General features: G+C 31.7%; 2 protein-coding genes across 3 annotated transcripts; one reads left to right on the top strand and one right to left on the bottom strand.

Moving 5' to 3' along the window:
- Positions 1–61: 61 nt before the first annotated feature.
- Positions 62–3,749, bottom strand: LOC125876553 (phosphatidate cytidylyltransferase 1). The gene is made up of 11 exons (XM_049557763.1): positions 3,678–3,749; positions 3,302–3,555; positions 3,049–3,200; positions 2,379–2,520; positions 2,130–2,286; positions 1,596–1,643; positions 1,434–1,517; positions 823–951; positions 682–738; positions 484–564; positions 62–188 (listed from the first exon to the last, which is right to left on the bottom strand). The coding sequence occupies exons 1-11, from the start codon at positions 3,747–3,749 to the stop codon at positions 99–101; spliced, it is 1,266 nt and encodes a 421-aa protein (XP_049413720.1). The 3' UTR covers positions 62–98.
- A 5,860-nt stretch (positions 3,750–9,609) lies between these two features.
- LOC125876027 (65-kDa microtubule-associated protein 1-like) lies at positions 9,610–14,409 on the top strand. 2 transcript variants are annotated; one of them, XM_049557128.1, is made up of 10 exons: positions 9,610–9,724; positions 10,959–11,072; positions 11,211–11,414; positions 11,540–11,788; positions 11,880–12,095; positions 12,488–12,643; positions 12,732–13,043; positions 13,268–13,355; positions 13,689–13,837; positions 13,967–14,409. In XM_049557128.1, the coding sequence occupies exons 2-10, from the start codon at positions 10,998–11,000 to the stop codon at positions 14,261–14,263; spliced, it is 1,746 nt and encodes a 581-aa protein (XP_049413085.1). In that variant the 5' UTR covers positions 9,610–9,724; positions 10,959–10,997; the 3' UTR covers positions 14,264–14,409. The 2 variants fall into 2 exon arrangements, with proteins under 2 accessions (XP_049413085.1, XP_049413084.1); XM_049557127.1 differs by lacking the exons at positions 9,610–9,724; positions 10,959–11,072 and having other exon boundaries at positions 11,178–11,414.
- The last annotated feature ends 6,439 nt before the right edge of the window (positions 14,410–20,848 follow it).

Below are 20,848 nucleotides of genomic sequence, written 5' to 3'. Positions count from 1 at the left end.
AATGAGTTTAAGAAGAGAAAATGTGCAAGAAAGGGACACCCCTCATATGATCTCAACCAATAAAAAAAAAATACTTTGTGCAAAGTTGATAACACTGTTCAATAATTTTTCATCTGCCTCTGCCTAAATATCTGACCCAGCCTATAGTAAAGTGTTTTCTGATCCTCAAAGCTGAGATTCCTTACTATCTGCAGCAAACAAGTTAATCAGTTAGCTTACTTATGCACAACAACATATTCGGTGTAATTCCATAATCACACAAGTGGGGTCTGGAGAGGGTAGTGTGTATCTGGATCTTACCCCTACCTTAGGAGGTAGTGAGGTTGTTTTCGAGAGTCCCTCGGCTCAAGGAAAAACAATCCAAAAGCAGTCTCGAAAAAGAAGTAATGGAAGTACAAGAAACAACAGGAGCAATACTGTGACTACTAATATAAACGGACAACAAGACAACACACTGCTGTTGATTGTAGAATCAGCAAGTACCTGATCTAAAATCATGTCAATAGAGTAGTCTTGAGGAACAAATGACTGATAGTAAATGTAGACAAAAATGGCCATCACCATCTGCACATATATAACACAACCTTAGCTTATCTTACACTGTTGACCTTCACATAATAGGAACCATTTTGGTCTCAAAACAAGAACAATCAAGTATTTTATCTGCTTCTTGAGTATTACCTGGCAATCCATCCTATCAGTGAAGCCGCCATGTCCAGGAATGTAATAGCCAAAATCCTGGACGATTCCATGTAAATGAAGGAAATGAATGACTAAAATGTACAAAAATAACATTCAGTTTCCATTAGAAGCTGTACAGACCTTGATCTTAAAGGCTCTCTTGAATCCACTAGCAAAAAATCCCCCAAACGGAGCGATTATGGATGCAAATAAACCCAAGCATAAAGCATGCCATTGCACAGGAAGTATCGATATCTCCTTCAGAGGGAACTGTAAGATTTCACTAAATGATAATGAGTCTGTAAGTTCTGTAAGCAACAGAGCAATTTCAAGTAAAATGTAGAGTGCTGAGGAAGTTTACGACATTTGCTTAGTTCTAGATGAATGTTGACATGAGTTGAGCTTAAATGAAACAATGAAGATTCATATAGCTGATCTCAACTTGTTTGAGACTTAATGTTGTTGTTGTTGATAATATGAATCGAACAAAATATTTGATCAAACTTAAAACTCAGCAAGTAAGAAAGACCACATATACTTAGTAGAAAGAACTGTCAAAACAGTTGCAGAGGATTCATTCTTTTCAATTTACCATTAGGATGATCTATACCATGAGTTTTGAGGCTGAAAGAACAGTTTTATACTTTTAATTTCGCGATGAGAGAGGGGACAACTTTAGTTAATATACATCCCGGAAAAGCAAGATCATAGTTTACACAGAAAAGCAATAAACATCCCGGATGCAGACTCACCCATCGAGTCAATCCAGCTATGGAATAGTATTCTGGTTTGAATAGAGGACCAGGATCACACTGAAGCCAACCAGTCGATAGATCCTGTATTTGCTTTGTTAGATTAGTAATCATCGAGAATCATACTCGATATCTTTCTTTAACTTACATAAAATATCTCACCTTTCTTGGACATGTCAACCATTGGAAACGACCAAGGACATTTGCAAACTGCATAGAAGCTGAAAATTTCAATTATACAAAACTTACATTTTGTTACAGTATACTTCACATTACAATTTTCTGTCTAAAGAGATGAGGGAAGATCAAGTAACAAGCTGTATATGATAGACCACCTAATGCATGCAATACAATCAATGCCAAAAGCTACATTAAGTATTGGATACGTTAAGATATGGACCTTATGCCTAATTCAACGTCAAAAGCTAGCTCATGAGGGGAGGACTACTCAAGTCAGTATAAGGAGATCACTAGCCCATTTTCCGACCAATGTAGGACTCTAACGCACTCTAAGACACCCCACATGCCCAGACCACCAACAGGAGCTTGAACAAATAACATGGAGGGCAGAAACAGGGATGGACCTGGCTCTGATACCATATTACTAAACAAGGACAGACCTAACATTATCAGTTTGATCAGAAAATAGTAGGAAGATAAAAAAAACACTAGAAGTCCTGAAAAGGTGCCACTGACCAAGAAAGCTGTTATCATGGTGGCAATAGATCCTCCAATGAAACCTTCCCATGTCTTTTTCGGAGACAGCTTGATCAAAGGCGTCTTCCCAAAGAAAAAACCGAAGAAATAAGCTGCTACATCATTCATCGCGATAAGTGATGCTGGAAGAAGGAACCTGGAACAGAAGAATCAAATGTTTATGCACTCTACATGAGTAAAAAACTGTTATATCATCATTTATTAACTTCCTGAGAACTTATATATTACCAAAAAATGCCTTCAAATATGTTGGCTACAGTAAAAGAGGATTGTGTGAAGACCACAAATAGAACCATATGCGTCCACGCATACTGACCAAATTGATACTTATACGTCTTCTTCTTTAACGTTAGAATGAACCAAACAAGTCCTGCAAATACAAACAAGCATCACATATTTAACATCTCCTGTTAAAAATGCTTGTGAAACACAATAGGGTAAGTTGAGGCGTATTCTCAAAATCCCTATATCTATAGCTATGACAATAAGGACGTTATTTGGAGTATGCCAATTTGACCACTAGTAGTAGATAAAACGATTTCTTCCACTTCTGAATCCCAAACAATTCGATTAGGAGTATCAATGCTCAAAGACTTAAGGTCATTTCTTCAATTTGTTCTCCATTTCTAAGTTCTTAAAGTCACAAATGATAGAGTGACTCGAAAATTGAAAAGAAACATATTTGAACCAAATGGATGCCAATGAAAATATGTTATCCCAAGTACAACAACAACAAATCCAGTGTAATCCCACTAGTGAGGTATGAGGAGGGTAGAGTATACAAAGACCTTACTCCTATCTCGTGGAGGTAGAGAGGATGTTTCTGAAACATCCTCGGCTCAAGTGATGCATCAAAACCAAAATATATTATATCGAACTTTCAAGAAGATGAACGAACCTGCAATATACAGAAAATAGCAAAACACCATCTGATACTTTATGACCTTGCTTACTAACTTATACGAGAATTCATCAATAGTTGCAGTATTCACAAGTTGTTGGCTGAGTATACGTCCATATACAAACAACATGCCAGTGAAGAAAAAGTACCTGAATCGAACAATATAAAATGCATACTCTAGTTATATATCTCTTTTCAATTTTGAGTAGTCGAAACTCGAAATCATAGTAAAGTACAGAGGAATTCTTACCAATTTAGTTGCCTAAATCCAGGAAGACACTTATCTTCATCTGTTCGTCTAAGTAGATAGAACAACTCAGATGTCATGATGATTTGGATCACAACAACCGTTGCACAAATATACAAATGACCCAAGTAAAGTATGATTATAATGCTTATAAGCATCCATAGAGACGAATACGTTCGAATCCACATTGTTCTGTATTTGTTTTGATCATCCATAAGTAAATGACCTCCATTTAATTTGCTTAGCTCGGGAAATATCTGACATAAAACGACATTTCACTATAACAATCATGAAATCGATCTTTCTTACGTTATATTAACAACATTTCGCTATAACACTGAGAAATATCTGAATTACAATATCATAAAGGAAAGAATACCACATCTTGCGTCCGTCTACGTCGAATTCGGGTTGGTGTTGATGGTGATGAAGGCATCATATGATCATGCATTGTTAATTTTAATTTTATTTTTCTTCTTCTTCTTGTACCTTAATTAAAGATGAGGTGATCACTTTTGTGTAAGTTAATTAGTTGTTAATTTCTTAGATTAATCACAAGTTACGTGAAAATTAATTAATCTAGTTTTAGCTTAGATCATGAAAAAATTAAAATTAAAATGGTAATTCGTAATTGCTGATTTATCGCTAATGTGTAATAAAATTACAATTGAATATTAAAACTTTGTCCGCTTCACTTGCATGTTACGATTGGTCTTTTCATTGCCAAGTGGCACTCATTTTAACTTAACTAGTCTCTAGATATTCTTGTTAATTATTAAAATACTGATAAACTCATCCGTCCTTAAACGTGATAACAACTTTAATTTATTATCGTTTTATACATTTTTCTATCTACAAACATGAACAAATGTAATTCACCATCTATAAACTAATACCATAGTTAAAAAAAAATAACTAATAAGTATAAGTGTCAAAACAGAAACACTGCAACAATTACTTGCATCTTTCTCTGTTTAAAACAAAAGGATAACAGTGTAAAAATAAGGTAGCGTTATAAGAAGGGGAAAAAATATATCAAATAGATATTAATCAAAATTTTCATATCTATCATAAAAGCATTCATTCTTAGCCAAAAACAAATTAATCAAAAGTGGACAAAAAAATTATATACCTATACAATCGCCTCTCTTTTTTTATTATCTTTTATTTTATTAATCAGCATAACATATATACTATGTTATTAATAAGCATAACATACACTATTGTTGAAAATGAATAAAAAGTATATATATGCAAAAATATTATTGAATGATTATTGCTCCCAAAATTTAATGCAAAAAGAAAATGTAAGAGTAATTATATTGTTGAATATATGGGGGTTATAGAAAGGGGGAAAATGAAGAAATATAGACATTCACTATCCATTAATTATTGGGTTTATTAAAGAATTAAAACTCATTATTAAAGGCATGATATATTACTATTACGTGGGCCGATTTTTTATACATAAAAAATATTAGTATATTATTATGTTATCATTATATAAAAAAGAAGAAAAAATATAGGAAATTAATGCAATAAATAATAGAGTAAAATGAGCCGTTTTAATTTTTATGAATTTGGTGTGTAATTAAGACGTAACAAATTTAATTGAAATCTGGTTATTTATAGAATATGACAACATTTGAGCAAGAAGTTTTTTAAGGCACTAATATTTCTCTTTCATATTTAAAATTTATTTAAAACACTTAATTAAAAATTGAAAGAAAATTCAAAACGTTTTAATTTTTATGAATTTGTGTGTGGGTGAGAGATTTAATTGGAATCTGGCATTTTATACATGGCAACATTTGAGCAAGAAGTTTTTAAAAGCACAATCTTGATTCCAAACAAGTAAAGATCGACTATATAAATTTTCATCTCTTCATTTAAACTCATTTTATATTCTCATGATTCGAAATAAATAAAAAAAACTCAAACATAATAATAATAATATAACAAATCTAAAATTTATCCTCAATTAATAAATATCACTTATATGAATTTTTCTCTTCTATTAATTTAAGAATAAAAAAATGAATTAGGATGAACAATTGGGAAAATGACAAATAAAATTGGATTAAGTTCATAATGATGTCGAAATGCAGGTACAGTCACATGAAACATAGTTCTTATTTCGCTTTCTGATATCCTGTCCGTGATAATTAATTTCCTTTATCTTGTCTTTGTCTTGTCTTTTTTATTTTCATTATTTTCGCGATAAGGAAATAATACTTTTTAAAAAAATATAATCTTCAAATAGAAACGAAAAATGAAATAAAATATTTATTTGTATCTATGAATTGTGAAACTGATCATAATATAGTCATCACCTGAAATGATTATAAAAGTTAAACAACTGTTATAATATTTTGTTTTCTTAAGTAATTATTTTGTCCTTTTCTTAAGTAATTATTTTGTTTTCATTCGGTGTTCTAATAGAATATCTATATTAGAGTGCTGATTAATTCGAATATTTCATTGTTGAGCCCGTTTGTTGTGCTAGTTTCTTCTTTCAGTTTCAACAGTTTCTTCATTATTTATCAAAGACTCAAAACATCGAGAGAATTTCATATCTAAATTTTGGGATTATTTAGAGTTGATTAAGATTGAATAGTCAGTGTATACTTTATGTATATTTCATGTATAGTTAAGTTATATTCAATTTTTTGAGTATGTGATAATGTATAGTCCGTGTATATCAATATTGTATAGTCATTGTATATTTTTTGACTTTTCGCAAGCTATATCGTATGATCAATATATATTTTTTATATTTTTTTTACTATAAAGTATGATTATGTTTATTGGAAATTAAATATTTTATTGTATATATTTGAAACTACTTAAATATAACATTGACAAAACTTTATATAAATATTATATACTAAAATCTTAATTAAAAAAATTGACATTTCTTTTTCATTTTATTATTTTGGGTCCCAATATTTTTAGCTTTCACTCTACAACAAAACTTGCCAGCAACTCATCAAGACATGATAACACAATTGTTACGAAATCGCCCTAATCCATGCAATCGCTCTTAACTAATATGCCCTTCTTGTAGCCCTTAATTGCATACTTGCCCCTACGCGTATATATAAGATTAAAATTATCGTACTGTATATAAAATAGATGTTGAATTTATTTATTTTTAAATATACATATTTAATTCAATATATTTGAATATGTTTAGTAAGTTGTTTGATCCTAACTTAAGCTTTAGTATATATATTTCAATTTCCATCTAAAAAGTAGTCAAACAACTTATGAATTTTATATTCACAAGGACTATAGTTTATATGATTTTTAATCAAAGTGGCATATAAACCGTACTAAAAGTGCCTCTATATGTGGAGTTCTGAACAAATATTATATTTTATATTACGTAATTTTTTTAATTAAGTAATCTATTTATCAAGACATATCATTGTGAAACTAAGATCTTAAGGAATATTGAGTGCATGTATTGATAATGTGCCATCTATTCTTTTGTGATAAATGGCTCAGACTTAATTAATGTAAATATTCAATTATTATGCATAGACGAGATCAAAGTTTAGATTTAATGAGTTCAATTTTTAAAGTTATTAACATGAAATACATTATAATATTTATATTATTAGTTTAAATTTTACATTTATTGAAAGAGTGCGTATATATATACACACCGTGTTAAAAATTACGAGTAAAGGCTACTAAATAAGTGTGTTAGTATGCATGACATATTTCACGAAATATTTAATTGAAATTTCTTTTTCGGTATTCATTATCCTTTTAATTTGGACAATTACTTTAGATTCGCATTGCAAAATTACATCTTAAAGATAAAATGCTTCATATTAAAAGTAATTTTATTTTTTATAATCTAAATCCGAAACTTCTAATTAAAAACGGTTGCAATAATATTCTTTGAATTTTTTTTGAGTTAATATGCCTTGAAAATGCATTTGCAAGTATTTATAATCCTTCATCATTTTAGATAACATCCACTTTAGCCTTTCATTTTCTTCTTTGGCTTCATATATCTCACAGTGATTTACTTAAATCATTAATTAGCTTTTGCTACAATAATTAATTGATCATGGATTTGGCTCCCCTTCCGTAAGGGATCCGTTCAGTTCTTCCATTATCCCTTTAATATTATATATGTGTCATACAAATAATCTAATGACTCAGATTTATTTGGTTAACTAAAAGAGTTTAAGCATAGTTAATATTTCTCACTTATTTTCTGTGCTTAGAATCCTTTTCTTCTCTGCCATAGTTTATTTTTTCAAATTCTTTTTGCAGCAAATCAACAATAGATTTTTCGATGTTGTTTGTAGTATTGATATTTGGGACATTAAATTCATTTTATTTTTTATCATTAATAATTTTTCAATTGATGCCTTTACTCTCTCGCAAAGTTTAATTGAAATTTCCCAAGTCAACCCAATCGTTGTTTTTACGTTTTCATCTCAAAAAATAGTTTCAGTTTTCATTTGTTATTTTTTTTAAAAAAAGTTCTTTCTTTGCCACTTTTACGGAACAATTTGGGCGATAAGTCCTGGGTATTTCCCAAATCTAGCTTCTTTGAAATCCCTCTTTCGTAACTCATTTTCATTTATTTTATTGAATTATTTAATATTTGTATATCAAAATTTTCAATATCAGACTTAGTCAAAGAGAGAGAATATGTTAAAATGGTGGAAGAGGAAAGTTAAATATGATGAAGAAAACATCGAAATACATTCTTCAACACATGAAGAATGAAAAGAGTCGGAGTAAGTAATGCAAAAAAAATGAATGAATGGTACAATTTTTTTTTAAAAAAATACACATATACTACAACAAAAGATTTGAACCAGGAAGTTAATGATTCTTCTGGAAAGATTTGGAAATTGGGAGAAAAGTTTTTTTTTTCAAGTAATGTGAGGAAAAAATGTTAACTATGGTAAAACTCTTTAGTTAACCAAATAAATCTGAGCCATTAGAAAGTTACTTTTGATGGGCAATCAATATTTTTTAATTCATGCGCTTGCAATAGAAAGTTTGAGGCTGATAACTCAACTTTCTTCTTGATTGGCATATTTTTACATTATTTAAGCATCCTCATTTGTAATATCATCATGGAGTGTATTACAAACTCTGTGGTGATCAGAAAATACTTAGTTTTCTCTAGCTCTTATTTTCTTCATGCTTGTTAGGTAGTAGACACTTCATTAGGATTAGTAAGGTAAGGCCTAGCCCCCCTTGCTTGCACTTATCCCTATTGATATTTTTATGTTTAATAAAAGGCCACTAGACACTATCTAGTGGTAAATTTGCGGAAAAAAAAAAAAAAAAAAAATCTGAGCCATTAGATTCTTTGTATGACACATGTCAAAATATTAAAAGGGTAATGGAGAAACTGGACGGATCACTTACTGGAGGGGAGCCAAATCCATTGATCACATTGCATAAAACTTCATGGACCACATATTTAATCCCGCTAGGTCCTTGTGTGAATTAGGATCAACACTGATATATTGCGAGTATAATTTAACTAGTGTAGGTTTTGAATTTTAAAGTAATTTCTGCCAAGATGACGAATCCTACAGTAGGTGTCTCTACATAAGCTTTGGGTAACAAAAAATAAACCGATATCATTGACACTTTTACTGCGAAAGGGGTGAAGAAAGTAATCCATAGAAAGATTTGGCGCCACTCACTAAATTGTGGTTGATGAGATTTGTAAATTGATTGTTCATGTTTGGAGAATAATCAAACATAGTAGCTAATAGCTAGTAAATAATACGATAATTTAATCATCTAGATTTTGATCATTACTGAAATTATTTAGCTACGTAGTTTAATTATAGCCTCGTTTAAAAGAGTCAAATTTTCAATTATTAATCATTGCATTGTTATTGTCTTTAATTACAACAGTCCGTCAACTTGTTTCTAGGCCAAATCACATTATAATATTCTACTCGACATTTACGTCAATTCAACACAAATTTTTATTGCAAAATTATAGTTAATTATTAGTCATTTTAATCTTTTTTTTTTTAACTTAATCATAATAATATGTTTTAATACAAATCGTTTTACCCGAAATGACCTTTCGTTTACGCTTTAACCACAAAGACCGTCTGGTCAAATCAGTCAAATGTCCGTTTCTTCAGGCCTCAGTGTCATATTGGTAAATTTGAACTACAAACAGTGGCAAAAGTGTAAAGAAGTTTTTATCTTTTCATTGGCCCCCACCCCCCACCCCTCTATTTTTCGTTTTGTCTGAATATATCCTTTTTCTCAGTTGTTTACTTAGCTCCCTACCCACCCACCCACCCCACCCACCCCAGTTGTCTCTCTGATTGATACAAAAACTCATATATACTGATTCTGTGAAGTGAAAGTCCGTAGATCTGAGAACGAAATCTCACCAGAAACTGCCTAATTTGGGTAAGCATTCTCTTCAATTTAGTTCCTTTTTGTTTGTTTTTAGCTGTAGAATGAGCAATGACCAACGTGTTTGTATGGCTTTTTTGAGTTAGTTTCGATCGATTTTGGAATGAGATCTAAGTGTTTTGAGAGTGATTGTGGTGTTTTCGCTTTAAATTGATGTACATTTGTGTGAATGTGAGGGTTTGGAGTTGGATTTTTTTGTCTTTTTTTGGAGGCTTTTCATGTTTATATTTGCTTTGCTCGAGTTTTGATTGAAGTGTTTTGAGAGAAACTGTGGTGTTTTGATTGTTGTGAATGTGCTGTTTTGGCGTTATATTGATGTGCATTTGTGTGAATGTGAGGGTTTAGAGTTGGATTTTTTGTCTTTGATGGAGGATTTTCATGTTTATATTTGCTTTGCTCGAGTTTTGTTTGAAGTGTTTTGAGAGTAACTGTGGTGTTTTGATTGTTGTGAATGTGCTGTTTTGGCTTTAAATTGATGTACATTTGTGTGATTGTTGTGAATGTGCTGTTTTGGCTTTAAATTGATGTACATTTGTTTGATTGTTGTGACTGTAATGTTTTGGCTTTAAATTGATGTGTCTTTGTGTGAATGTAAGGCTTGGAGTTGGATTTTTTCTCTTTGTTGTAGGATTTTCATGTTTATATTTGCTTTTCTCAAGTTTTGGTTGAAGTGTTTTGAGAGTAACTGTGGTGTTTTGATTGTTGTGAATGTGCTGTTTTGGCTTTAAATTGATGTACATTTGTGTGACTTTTGTCGGAGGATTTTCCTATTTATTTTTTGCTTTGCTCAAACTTTTATCTGAGAGGTTTTAGAGTAACTGTGAAGTTTTGATTGAATGTAGTTTTTTGGCTTTAAATAGGTGTATGAGTGTACGGGCTTGGAGTAGGAATTATTCTCTTTGCTGGATGATTTTCCTGTTTATTTTTCTTTTATCAACTTTTATCCGTGTGTTTTTCGAGTAATTGAGGCATTTGGATTGCTGTGAATGTGCTATTTCAGCTTTAATTTGATGATGTGCATTTGTGTGAACTTAGTATAGGTGCAAAAACCATTTTTCACAAATGTAGAATATTTAGTGACTTAGTAATGCTGATGACTGCTCAATAACTCATTTTAGTTGGCCTTTTTGGTTCCTACTTGTGGTTATGCTATTTATCCTGTGAAATTTCATTAAACTTCATCATCTTTTGCTGAAATACGTGACCTAAGATTGAAAGTTTAGCTTAGTTTTGGAATCAATTTCAGGTTTGGTTCAAGTGACTGAAGATGGCAGCAGTGGATGATCAAACTCCTCCTGTTCTTGATGAAACAACTTGCGGCACCCTACTACAAAAGCTTCAGGCAATTATTATTATATTTTTTTTTGGTGGATTGCCGCAATCTTTTAACTAACTTTAAAAAGAACCAATCAAGTATTCTCCTTAACGTATATACTATGTATGTAGCTGATGGATAAAATAAACTTGTCTGTTGATGCAGCAAATCTGGGATGAGGTTGGTGAAACTGATGATGAACGGGACAAGATGCTTCTTCAGATAGATCAAGAGTGTCTGGATGTCTACAAGAGAAAGGTTGACCATGCTGTGAAGTCACGGGCTCACCTTCTTCAGGCATTGGCAGATGCCAAAGTTGAACTCTCCAGGCTGCTATCGGCCCTTGGAGAGAAGACATATGTTGGAATTGTGAGCAACCATACTTCATTTTTGTTATAAATAGACAGAAATATGTAAATTTCTTTGGTTGCAGGTGGAAGTCATAATTCTTCCTTTTCTTATGCATGTTTTCCTTTCTGTGGTTGATTCTCTAGCCTGAGAAGACTTCAGGTACAATCAAGGAACAGCTTGCAGCTATAGCACCAACACTGGAAAAACTATGGAAGCAGAAAGATGATCGGATAAAGGACTTCTTTGATGTACAATCACAAATTCAGAAGATAAGCAGTGAGATTGCAGGGGATAGCGAGCAAGTTGAGAGTCTAACAGTGGACGAATCTGACTTATCTGTAAAAAAGTTGGATGAGTTTCATGTGCAACTTCAAGAGCTCCAAAAGGAGAAGGTCTAGTCAATATTCACCAGACAATGTTTATAATCTGCTTATCTGGATCCTGCTTGTCAGATACTCAATACATTCTTGTTTGAACTTGCAGAGTGACAGATTACACAAGGTCCTCGATCTTGTGAGTACTGTGCATGACCTTTGTGCTGTTCTTGGCATGGACTTCTTCAGTACTGTCACAGAGGTTCATCCAAGCCTGGATGATTCTACTGGTGTACAATCAAAAAGTATTAGCAATGATACATTGTCAAATCTGGCCAACACTGTCTTGGTATTAAAGGAAGATAAGAAGCAGAGATTGCTCAAGGTAAATACTCTTACTGTTTTAAGTATACCAGTTTGCTTTTCCTAATTATACTTCTCATCAAGTTTAGAATGCCTCAGGCATATTTGGCAATGCATATTATTCAGAATTTGGATCCTCCAAGCACAACTCGTCTATATTGATTAATTAGAATAGCTCACAAACAAGTCAGCTTATCCATCCTATACTATGTGCATGATTGGAGTTCCTTTCCTTGGAATTGTTTCAGTCTATATGGACGTTCTACTGCACATTGTAGCAATAGTCAGTAGTCGGTTTAGCACTTACTTTAAACATGCTATAGCCAGTTATATATCATGTTCACGTGGTGAACATTACACTCAGTCCACTTATTTTTTAATTCAATTCTCTTCTGATCTTTCCCCCTCTTGCAGCTTCAAGAATTAGCAACTCAGCTAATTGATTTATGGAATTTGATGGATACCCCAGAAGAAGAAAGGAGCTTGTTTGACCATGTTACCTGCAACATATCAGCTTCAGTAGATGAAGTGGCCATTCCAGGGGCTCTTGCTCTTGATTTGATTGAACAGGTAGCTGGAGATAGATCTTAGAATCCACTTCAAGTGCTTTTGCAGCTTGTCAGTTGTCACTAACTGCTTTTCTATTGTTATTGTCAAGGCTGAAGTGGAAGTTGAAAGGCTTGATCAACTTAAAGCTAGCAAGATGAAGGAGATTTCTTTCAAAAGACAGGCTGAACTGGAAGACATTTATGCTCGTGCCCACGTAGAGATCGATACTGAGGCTGCCCGAGAAAAGATTATGGGACTGATTGATTCTGGTAATGTTGATCCTGCAGAATTACTAGCTGACATGGACAATCAGATTGTAAATGCAAAAGAAGAGGCTCACAGTAGGAAAGAAATATTGGAAAAAGTTGAGAAATGGATGGCAGCTTGTGAAGAAGAGAGCTGGCTTGAAGACTATAACAGGGTATATTCTCTCGTTTTCATCATGTTGTCTTTCCTCTTTCTTTTTCTTTTTCCTTATGTGGATATATTCTTCATGCTGTCACTTGTAATTGAGAAACTGTAAGTGAAGTTTGACAGTTAATGGTAAAATTTTGGGTCTTCATGCCTGTAGTTCATCAGATCAACATAAAGGTATCTCTTCCTGGAAATTATGATGATAACATGCCATAAATTATGGTGAAACAGGATGATAACCGGTATAATGCAAGCAGAGGGGCACACTTGAATTTGAAGAGAGCTGAAAAGGCTCGGATATTGGTCAACAAAATTCCAGGTAAATCCCGAATTTATGTTACATCACTGTTAAAACTGAGTATTGCGGGTATTAGTGCTGGATATGTTTTTTTGAGGATGAGACTTGTAAAAAAAATAAATATGGTTTGGGGATGATGCAACTTGCAAGTACTTGTTGTCAGTTGTAACAAGGATTTATTTAATTATCTATCTAGTGTCTTTGATTTCTTAGTTTTGCGAAGGAGCTTAAGGATTCTTTCTTGCTTGATGGGAAGTTCAATAATTTGAGATACACTGCTTTACTGTGAAAATATGATACATTTTATCGGTGCATACTAGATGCTGAGTCTGAATATAAAATTTGGTTATGCAGCTCTTGTGGACTCCTTGGTTGCAAAAACTAGAGCATGGGAACAAGAGCGGGACACCACATTCACATATGATGGTGTTCCACTACTTGCTATGCTAGACGAATATATGATGCTCAGGCACGATAGAGAAGAAGAGAAAAGAAGGTTGAGGGTAAGTCCAGAACCTCTTATCAAGTTATTTAGCGAAAAAAGGCTCGACCTAGCATTAGTTTTTGCTTAATATCATACCAAGAATGACTAACTGAAGGACTCACTAAATGTTTCTTTTGGTATCTGGCAGGACCAGAAGAAGTTCCATGAGCAGATGAGCAAAGATCCAGAAGTATTTGGATCAACGCCAAGCCCTGTTCGACCACTTGGTCCAAAGAAGGTAACAGGTCCACGAGCAAATGGCAGTGCCAATGGGCCAGCAAGCAGAAGACTGTCTCTTAATTCCCACCAAAACGGTTCCAGGTCAACTTCTAAAGATGGAAAGAGAGACGTGAGACTCAGTGCTCCTGTGAACTATGTTGCCATGACCAAAGACGATGCAGCGTCTCACATTTCTGGAACTGAGCCTATTCCTAGCACCCCATAGTAACTGCTTAATAAGAGTTGTGTACTCATATACCATTGCCTTCTTCTGTTGTCATTACTAGTCTAGTTTGCTGTAGGATAAATATGTGGACAGTGAGTGATCACAGAGTAGAGACCTAATAGTTTGTGCTATATTAGAAAGTTACTCCAAATATTGACCGCCTATTCTGAGAAATGGAAGTTCAATTCCAAAATGTAGTGTTACAAGTAGGGGTGGGGGGATGGTACGGAATTGAAAACTTCCGTTGGATAATTTTGGTTCTCATTCTCTTAACATTACTCTATCAACTTAATTCGATGTTTTGTAGTGTGGTAAATTGGTAATTATAATTTGTTCCGACTTTGACATACATGCCCAGAAAATTCTGAAATGACAAGAGAATTGGTATTCAATCTCGACAATATTAAAACCTAAATATGGCATAATTGGTTAGCCCTCTACAAAGACGACGACACCCACTGCCTTTGCTCATGTATCCGCGTCGGCCACCACCCACTTTCGTCGATTTGGAATTCAACCCAAAAACTACACTCTTCTACCGATGGGCAACATGATTAACACCAAAAATTGTAGCACTCTTCAACCCAAGGGCAAAACGATTGAATACTCCCATTGACATTTTCATCAACAAACCGAATAACAAAATATTTTCTTATTATGATAAAAAAAAAAAAACCTTTTTCAATACCCTTTATATAAATTCTATTTCAATGAGATAATGATTTACAAATCCAATTACTAATGAGACTCATCTAGTCATTTCTAAATATAGGAAGCACAATAAAATAGTAGGTAAAAATATAACATAAAAAATATTTTTTATCGTATTAATTTTAATTATTTGTTTGAATTCTATTAGTTGTAACTTGAATGAATTTCCCTAAAAGGTTGTCACTTTTTTTTTTCTTATTAAAGTCTATTTTACTTCTTATTTTTGTTCAACTTCTTAATGTTTTTATTTTTTTGCAAAATCATAAAACTTACTACTAAAGGGATTAAAAGAGGAATAGTGTATTTTATTTACCTCAATTGAAAATTATTCAGTTAGTTAAAAATGATTTTAATGTCGGTGCACTTTCATTTCCTCAATAATATTTATATATGTGTTATATTATAACTTGGATCTATGTAAAATACAATGATTTATATATTTTTAGAATATTTTCCTTTGTTAGCTATTGGTAAAGACGAAGTAAACCAACACCAACACAAATACCAATTTGTTGGTTAGGTTGATTTAATATTTTCTCTTCTCCATAGCCATAGCTACGTTAACATGGGAGGTGAAAAGCAGCCAAGTAATAAAAAGGTTTCAAGATGACATGGTCAGTGGCGGAGCCAGAATTTTCAATAAAGGGGTTCAAAATCTGAAGGAGTAAACATACGAACTAGTCGAAGGGGGTTCGACATCTATTATATACATCTAAAAAATAATTTTAACCATGTATATATAGTAATATTTTCCACCGAAGAGGGTTCGGATGAACCCCTAAAGACATGTTGGCTCTGCCCCTGACATGATATTCGAGATAATTACAAGCTCATATCCAAATTTAAAGTAATTTCTGAAATTATAACTTACAAAAATCTCTCAAAATCAGTGCTATCCCAATACATAGCAAACAAATCTGATAGATTATATCTGATACATTAAACACAAATTCAGTTACCTTTTAAAAAGAAAAGGAAATATAAAATTGAATGTGAGTTCCCCCAATTCACGTTAATTTCAATCTCTTCCAAATCTTAACGGGTTCAATCAAATCAAAATTTAATTTTTCTTCTCTCAATTCTCTTTAATTATATATTTAAATTTCACATCATTCAAAACTTGTTAAAAGATTCATAAACGGAAAACATAAATTCATACCCAATTGATAAAGACAACATAATATGTCTATGCTATTGAAAACGAAAACATAAATTCGTACACAATTGATGAAAAAAGAAATCGATACTCCTTCACGGGGTGCCCTTTGTTCCGACTACTTTGTGAGTTCTTGCCTCCTCGGCATACATCCGCTTAATTGCTATTAAATCATCAATTATACAAAAACCTAGCATAAAAAGAATGGCATCGTATATCCATGTACGGCTTCGACTCCCACCACCGTATCCGCATCCACCAATATCCATATTGATTTCATCTCGAGCCATAATCATCGATTTGGAATTCACCCCAAAAACTACTCTATAATTTGATACTACACGAACACGATTAACCCCAAAAGCTCTATGATTTGATACTACACTCTTCAACCCAAGGCCAACACGATTGAATACTCCCATTGACATTCTCACAATAAACCTAATAACGATTTTTTTTTTATATATATAACATGAATTTACTATTTGAATGAATAAAATAATACATATAATAATAATAATAATAATTTAGTCTTTTCTAAACATAGGAATCCTTATGAAACACATAAAATAGGTAAAAATAAACGAACAGTAGGACACACACAAGTTTAATTTAGAAGATTAAAAAATTTATTAAAAAAAACAAAAGGACACAATAATTTAAATTTTAAAAATACTGTCATACCCTTTCCCCTTCCCCACGTCATGATCCCACTAATCACACACACAAACACACAAAATAAAAATAAATCATATTTCAATGTGTTCTAAATTAACTCTTTTTACTTGAGGAATTTACACATGTAGCGTGATTTATCGATCTTTAACATTCATCAATGAGCTAAGTTTATAAAATCTCGCTCGTCATTCTTTCTTCTTTTTTTTTCAATCATATCTCTAACCTCTTTCACTTTAAACAAACACAAATGCATAATTTGAATTTGTGTTTGTATAAAGCGAGAGAGATTGTATATACAAATACAAATATATATCTCTTCATCCTATACACTTATAATTATACAAATACAAATCTTCCTCTGTCAGTTCTCTTGTGATTGTATAAAGCGAGAGAGAGATTTGATATACAAATAAAAATGTTTTAACTCGATTCAATTATATACGAGTTCAAATTTTATGTAGATATACAAGCACAATCATTGATACATATACATAGTAGTTACATATATACAATTATTTAACTGATATACATATACAATTCACCTCTCTCCACTCTCTTCCCTCTCTCGCTCGCCTCTCTCCTCTCTCTCTCAATCTTAATCTTGCTCGCCACTCTAGCCTAACACATAGAACATATACATATACAAAACACAATTTTCATAAACACAAATGAATTAGCGCCCAATTTATACAACCGCGATTTATACAAACCAGATGCTCCACAACAAATATAATTTGGCTATGGAGCGCAAATTGCAAAACTGTAGCTATATAGCGCTAATATGTTTATTATTTTTGCTATTCCTAAAGTTTAATAAAATATTCCTAAATTCCTATAAGGGTGAGGGAATTTAAGTCTTCTTTTTTTAATATCCATAATTTAATTCTTTAGACTGTCTATTTATTAATTACTGACCATTTAAGTCCCATAATAATTTATTAGTCATTACATACAACCCACGTCTCATACAAAGCATAAGTAAAAAATTAAAATTTTACTAATGCCCATAATTTAATTCCTTTTACCGTCTATTTATTGATTAATTACTGACCATTTAAGTCCCATAAATATTTATTAGTCATTATATACAACCCACGTCTCACACAAACCATAAGTAAGTAGGGCTTTTTCATGGATATGGTTATAAAATCAAATCGAACTGCAATTCGAATTAAACCGATTAAAAAATTGATATTTGGTTTGATTTGGTTTTAAATTTTGAAAAATCAATATTATTTGATTTGGTTTTGATTTTACTAAAAATTAACCGCAAAAATAGCCAAACCTAACCGCGAAGTTATATATATAAATTTTGTAAATAAAGGGTATATGTGAGCTCATTTTGTAATGGTAGGGGTATATGTGAGCCGTTTGTATAACAGTAAGGGTATATATGAGCAGTGACGGATCCAGAAATTTTATTTCATGGGTGCTCAATTATTTTTAATTTGAAAATTGCTATATAAAGTGGGTGCTTAGTTAATAAACTTGAATGAATTATTAGATATTACAAACAAATATTAGTGTTTATTGCAAAAAGCAATGGGTGCTTAAGCACCCATAATCCATAACATACATCCGCCATTGTTAATATGAGCCACTTTCATAACGAGGGGCATATCAGCTCCAAATGACAAAGTTGGGGGTATATCAGGCCTTTTTCCCTAAATAAAATATAAGTATTTTGATAAATTTTAATTAACTTAAGTCTTTAATTTTACTATTTTTTGAAGCCCAACACTTAAATTTTATCCCAACTATTAAAACCTTAAGTCTAAATCCCTTAATATTCATTACTTTAAAGATCGTACTTTCTCTATTCTTTATAAAATTTTCTAACGCAACATTTTATAATTTAAAGCTCAAGCTAAAGAATATGGTAATTGATTAGTTTTGATTATGAAATATTGGTTGTTTTTTTAGAAGTAATTTCTCAATATTTTAAGGTGTAATTTTATTGAAAAGTCTATTGATAAGATGTTGAGATCTCGAGAATATTAAACCAACTTTATGCTATTAATAATGAGATTTTTAGTTTCTGAAACTTGGTACATTGGATGAATCCCTTTGTTTGTGTAATAGCTTATTTGTGAATTATTCATGTATTAAGTGTTTGTGTCTATCGAGATGCGTATGTCCTCAACAAATTTATTACTTTTGAATCGAAAAAAACTAACCAAACCGATGATAACCAAACCGACGGTTATTTTTTTGATCTGGTTTGGTTTTAGAAATTTAAAATCCGATTTAAATTGATTTGGTTTTGATTCTAACTAATAACCGATCCAAACCGAACTATGAACACTCCTATAAGTAAGAAATTAAAATTTTACTATTTACTATTTAATTAATTATGTAATTATAGGACTTTTCAATTAAGTTTAGTTATGATTATTCATTTTAATAGAATATTAGTTTTTTGATAAAAGAATAAAATAACTATTCAACTTTTAAAGGACATTTTAGTAATTCAACTTTTGACTTAGAGTATTTCCACCTTTAGTAATATATGATATGATATGATAATGATTACCTTTCATAAAATATTTCAATAAATAAAATTAGGTTTATATTCATAATACCAACTGCATATATATAATATCAACTACATATACATTTAGTTTGAAGACATATACATTAGACTGTTTCATATTAAATATAAGAATCAAATGCTTCTTCGCTTGAAATATCGAGGTGAGTTTATTTGTCTAGTTTGTATATCGAGGTGAGTTTGTTTGTCCAGTTTGTGTAGGGGAAGTGTTATACAAATTAACAAGGAAATTGGATTGGATTAGATGTTTGGATTGGATTAGCTGTTATTAGAAATCTCTTATGTGACTAGAAATTGGTTAAATCATTTATCATATGTTTAGTGTAATTAGCTAATTATCGTTGTTGCTGGTGTAGGGGAAGTATTATACAAATTAACAAGGAAATTGGATAAGCATTTGGATTTGATTAGATGTTTGGATTGGATTAGGTGTTATTAGAAATCTTGTTATGTGACTAGAAATTAGTTAAATCATCTATCATATGTTTAGTGTATTTAGCTAATTATCATTGCCAGCAGTTATTGTTCCTGTTTGAATATACTCTATTCTTGGATTTATTTTTTTAAAACAATTTTTCTAGCTTCTGATTTATTGAAACAATAAAACTATAGACAAACATTGGATGAATGACCAAACTATATAGGTTTTATATATTCATGTTTCTCCATTAGGACTCGTTTTATTCTTAGAATACCTGTTTAAACAAGTTTGTGTAGGGAAAGTATTATACAAATTAACAAGGAAATTGGATAAGCATTTGCATTGGCCAACCAAAATTAGTAAATCGAATTTTCAACGAAACGAACAATGAACTCAATTAAGTACTAAATCTAGCGATGAAATATGTGAATACGAGTACAGTAATCTCTGGTTCGTCAAACTACCTTCACCGACATCTCCATCGTCATAGTCATAGTCATCTCCATCGTCATCTTCATCTCCATCTTCATCGTTATCTCCATCTACATATCCATCTACATACATCCTCCAAATATTGACGTCTCTTCAGAAAAAATGGAAGTTCAATTCCAAAATGTAGTGATACAAAGGGTGGCATGGTATGATATAATACGGTATTGAAAACTTCCGTTCAGTAATTTTGGTTCTTATTCTCTTAATAATACTATATCATTACCGTATCAAATTAATATGATGTTTTGTAGTATGGTAAATTGGTAATTATAATTCGTTTGACTTTGACATACATGGGCAGAAAATTCTGAAATACAATGAAAATAAATATTAGATGTGACAACTAGATATTATCCTTGGATCATTCAGACAGTAATTTTTTTACTAATTACAGCGTGAACAGTCTCAAGTTTACAAATTTGATCAAATTCTATCTTCTTATGTGCTTTCAAAAGACCTCTAGTGTAGGTCTAAAGGAATATGTAGTGTCATGGTTTGAATTGATAGACTCTAGAGTTCTTGAGTCAAGTCTTAAAAATGAAAATTGATTATATATTTTTTTTAGTGCAACTTAGA

This window comes from Solanum stenotomum, chromosome 9 (genome assembly GCF_019186545.1).
Source record: "Solanum stenotomum isolate F172 chromosome 9, ASM1918654v1, whole genome shotgun sequence".
In the NCBI taxonomy this organism is placed as follows: domain Eukaryota; kingdom Viridiplantae; phylum Streptophyta; class Magnoliopsida; order Solanales; family Solanaceae; genus Solanum; species Solanum stenotomum.
The sequence above is the reverse complement of the archived record's forward strand: the minus strand, read 5'-3'. Positions and strand labels throughout refer to the sequence as shown.

Bases quoted from the DNA above. Each gene is read 5' to 3' on its own strand.
- LOC125876553 (XM_049557763.1), bottom strand. From the start codon at position 3,749: ATGCATGATCATATGATGCCTTCATCACCATCAACACCAACCCGAATT. The intron at 1,644-2,129 runs GTCAGTGGCACC...GCTTCTATGCAG, and splicing joins CCATGATAACAGCTTTCTTG to TTTGCAAATGTCCTTGGTCG. The intron at 189-483 runs GTACTTGCTGAT...TGTTTGCTGCAG, and splicing joins TTGACATGATTTTAGATCAG to ATAGTAAGGAATCTCAGCTT.
- LOC125876027 (XM_049557128.1), top strand. From the start codon at position 10,998: ATGGCAGCAGTGGATGATCAAACTCCTCCTGTTCTTGATGAAACAACT. The intron at 12,096-12,487 runs GTAAATACTCTT...CCCCTCTTGCAG, and splicing joins AGAAGCAGAGATTGCTCAAG to CTTCAAGAATTAGCAACTCA. The intron at 12,644-12,731 runs GTAGCTGGAGAT...GTTATTGTCAAG, and splicing joins CTCTTGATTTGATTGAACAG to GCTGAAGTGGAAGTTGAAAG.